This window comes from Helianthus annuus, chromosome 7, assembly GCF_002127325.2.
Source record: "Helianthus annuus cultivar XRQ/B chromosome 7, HanXRQr2.0-SUNRISE, whole genome shotgun sequence".
In the NCBI taxonomy this organism is placed as follows: Eukaryota; Viridiplantae; Streptophyta; class Magnoliopsida; order Asterales; family Asteraceae; genus Helianthus; species Helianthus annuus.
Genome location: NC_035439.2, coordinates 71653411 through 71656428, shown reverse-complemented (window position 1 = coordinate 71656428; position 3018 = coordinate 71653411). Strand labels below are relative to the sequence as shown.

The 3018-nt window shown below is 41.3% G+C and overlaps 1 protein-coding gene across 1 annotated transcript; it reads right to left on the bottom strand.

Moving 5' to 3' along the window:
* Nucleotides 1-240: 240 nt before the first annotated feature.
* Nucleotides 241-2604, bottom strand: LOC110909872 (laccase-17). Its single transcript, XM_022154613.2, has 5 exons — nucleotides 2455-2604; nucleotides 2234-2385; nucleotides 1882-2126; nucleotides 1672-1803; nucleotides 241-1516 (listed from the first exon to the last, which is right to left on the bottom strand). The coding sequence occupies exons 1-5, from the start codon at nucleotides 2581-2583 to the stop codon at nucleotides 420-422; spliced, it is 1755 nt and encodes a 584-aa protein (XP_022010305.1). The 5' UTR covers nucleotides 2584-2604; the 3' UTR covers nucleotides 241-419.
* Between the last annotated feature and the right edge of the window lie 414 nt (nucleotides 2605-3018).

Genomic DNA, 3018 nt, shown 5'->3' with positions numbered 1-3018 from the left:
ATTACTATATCTCCAGGCTGGAATTCAAAACAAAAATCGGCCATAGGGACAGGAGGACAATGTTTCATGATCACAAGTTTCTCAAACGACACAAAATCAATAAACTTGCGTATCTTTTGAGTGTAATAAGGAAGAACAGAACATCCACACTATCTTCCGTAATAAGGATATCAAAGAAGATTAAATCTTCCAAAGAGTAAGTTTTATTGCTTTCATCAATCCATATAATGTAGATATTAATTAACATAAACAAAATCGAGTCTCTCTCTAATCAAATCAGGTTTACAAGAGGAATCAAAGGATTTGAGACAAATTCAAGACGCAAAATACCAAAAACATTATGAAAAAAATCACTCATGTCACATGAACATAATTTAAAAACTCAAAAAACCAAAAGACTCATGATTCAAACCCATCAATTAACACTTTGGAAGATCAGAAGGTGGTGGAGGTAACTTCTGGTTCGGAAGCTTTCCATCCATTACTGCCCACGCCAATCTCAATCCCCAACTCAAATGAATCTCAATGTGACAATGCATAAACCATACGCCCGGATTGTCTGCCCTAAACCGAACCGCCACCCACCCGCCTGAGGGCACCCCAACGGTGTTTCTTTCAACGGGATCAACAAGGTTGTATTTGGCAGGATCGGTAGAGGAGTTGAAGTTTCCGGTGCCTTGCCCCACCACGTAAAAGTTGAACCCGTGGAGGTGGAGAGGATGGTTTTCGGCTCCAAGAATACTAGTGCCTTGCATCACCAGCTCCACGGTCGTGTTGTATGGTAGCACCACCACTTTTGTGCCGTGCGAAACCATCGTGTTGTTAGGTGGAGTGCCAGTGTAATTGAATTTATTAAGAGGGAATGATGGGAAGTTGGTGGAGAAAACGCCTTTTGAGTTCCCAAAATACCGAGCCTGAAGAAGCGCGGTTGTTGGCAAGGTGAAGGAGACGTTGTTAACCGAGGCCGCAAATTTAGTACCATTGGGACCTTGACATGTTTGGTTCTTTGGGCACGGGTCGCTCCCGAGCCCCACTGTGAAAAAGTAATTGTTTTCGACGGTTTGTGGAACATTCACCGGGAACTGCGAGTTTCCCAAACTACGAAGCTTATTGGTCCAGATGGCTACATATGACGTGGCATTGATCGCTGGGAGTGGTGGTAGGGCAAGTCCTTTAGTAGAATTATTGGATAATGGCGTATTATTACTGTTGTATTCAAGAACCCCGGCGACAGTGGTGTTATCGAATGTCCCGGAGGCAGCGGTGGAATACGGTCGGGCCGCCATGAAAAATCTAGTGTTTGAGGTGAGATTTTTTGTCTTGAGAAGGACATTGCTTGTTTGGCCCGGTGTAATGAAGATTGTGTCTGTCTCAAATGGCTTGACGTAGCTTGCATCGGCATCAACAACGGTAAAAGTATGGTTTGTGATTTTGAAAAAGAGTTCGTCATTGAGTGCAGCATTGATCAAACGAAGGAGGTACGTCTTCCCCGGTTTCACCTTGAGCCGAAAGGTTTCTGCATATAGCAAAAAAGGTTATTTGTTCAGAAAATGCGAGTCAAAAGGGTTTTAGGTCAACCTAGCCCGACCAATATTGACTTTATTATAAAATCATTGGTTTTGACCTCTAGTGAAATGATATAATTGAGTATAATAAAAAAGAATTAGGTACCCTTTGGTGAAGAACAATTGTATAATGGTCCAGGCAACCCGTTAATTGTATAAGCGTCAGAATTATTTGGGCCAGCTCCGGTTTGAAGGGCCTGGTTGATTACTGCTTCTGTATCGGCCTTCCACCACTCCCCTATTAGTGTTAAAGATGTAGTTTAGTTCAAGAACAAGTCTATTGGCCCATATAGCTAAAAAAGGTTTGGTAACTTACCGAATATAATCGGAACTTCCTTGTAAGGTTTGAGAAATGGGTATGAAGTGTTACGCCTGGGGAGAATGACAATAGGGCCATAAAGGGTAGACCTAATCCATGAAACATGGGCGTGGTACCAAAGTGTTCCTCTCTGTCCGCTGATGGTGAAGTTGTAAACGTATGACTGGCCCGTTTGGATCGGGCATTGTGTTATATATGCTGGCCCGTCAGCCCATCCACTTCGAAGCTGACGAATTCCATGCCTGAAAGTGTAAAACAAATCAATGCAAATTTGTACAAAGGTGGCAATGGATACTGATATTATTGTGTACAATTATACAAGTTAATGCAAATTTGTACAATTGTGTACCAATGGATACTGATATTATTGGGGACATGATTGACAACTTTGATCACCAATCGGTCGCCTTCCCTAGCAATAATCCTCGGCCCTGGGAATTTCCCATTGACGGTTATTATGCTTTTGCTCTGACACAATCTCGTCACATTTTGCATCCGTATCTAAAAATTCATATGAAGCACACGTTTAAAATTGTAAGTTATAGCCAACATGAACCTTGTTACACTTACATTAAACTTATAGTGGCGGGTAACGCCGGTGGCTGCATGTTTTGCCATAGCCAGGTCAGGAGGGTACAGGCAAATGAAGCATGAGAGGAAGAAAAAAGCAGCCAGGAAAGATGATGGTACACCCTGCATGTTTATTGTTTTTAGCTGTAGATGGAATGGAATGATGGTTATAACATTCGGAGAATAGTGGTTTTTATAGGGATGTATGGATTCACCTACTGCATGTGGACCAATCGGTTATAGAGTGATGTTAAAGTCAATTTATCTGAATTTGACATGAAGTCTGTCCTTGTCAACTTTTGTTATCTCAAGAGTCATTAGTTGACCATGTTACCCTTAAAACAAATAGGTGTTTTGCGAACACTAACATTATTCGAAACACGATATAAACATGAAGCGAAAATAACTACAGTTAGGTTCTTAACATTAACAGATAAGCCCATTACATATATATCTTCTATATCGTTAAAGCTAACCCGTTTAACTCCCTTAAAACACACCAACCCATTAGTGACATGCTTAACCCATTTACCGCTTAATTACAATACACTAACTGGTTAACAC

Bases quoted from the DNA above. Each gene is read 5' to 3' on its own strand.
- LOC110909872 (XM_022154613.2), bottom strand. From the start codon at position 2,583: ATGCAGGGTGTACCATCATCTTTCCTGGCTGCTTTTTTCTTCCTCTCA. The intron at 2,127-2,233 runs GTACACAATTGT...TTACACTTTCAG, and splicing joins AATAATATCAGTATCCATTG to GCATGGAATTCGTCAGCTTC. The intron at 1,517-1,671 runs GTACCTAATTCT...TGCTATATGCAG, and splicing joins CAATTGTTCTTCACCAAAGG to AAACCTTTCGGCTCAAGGTG.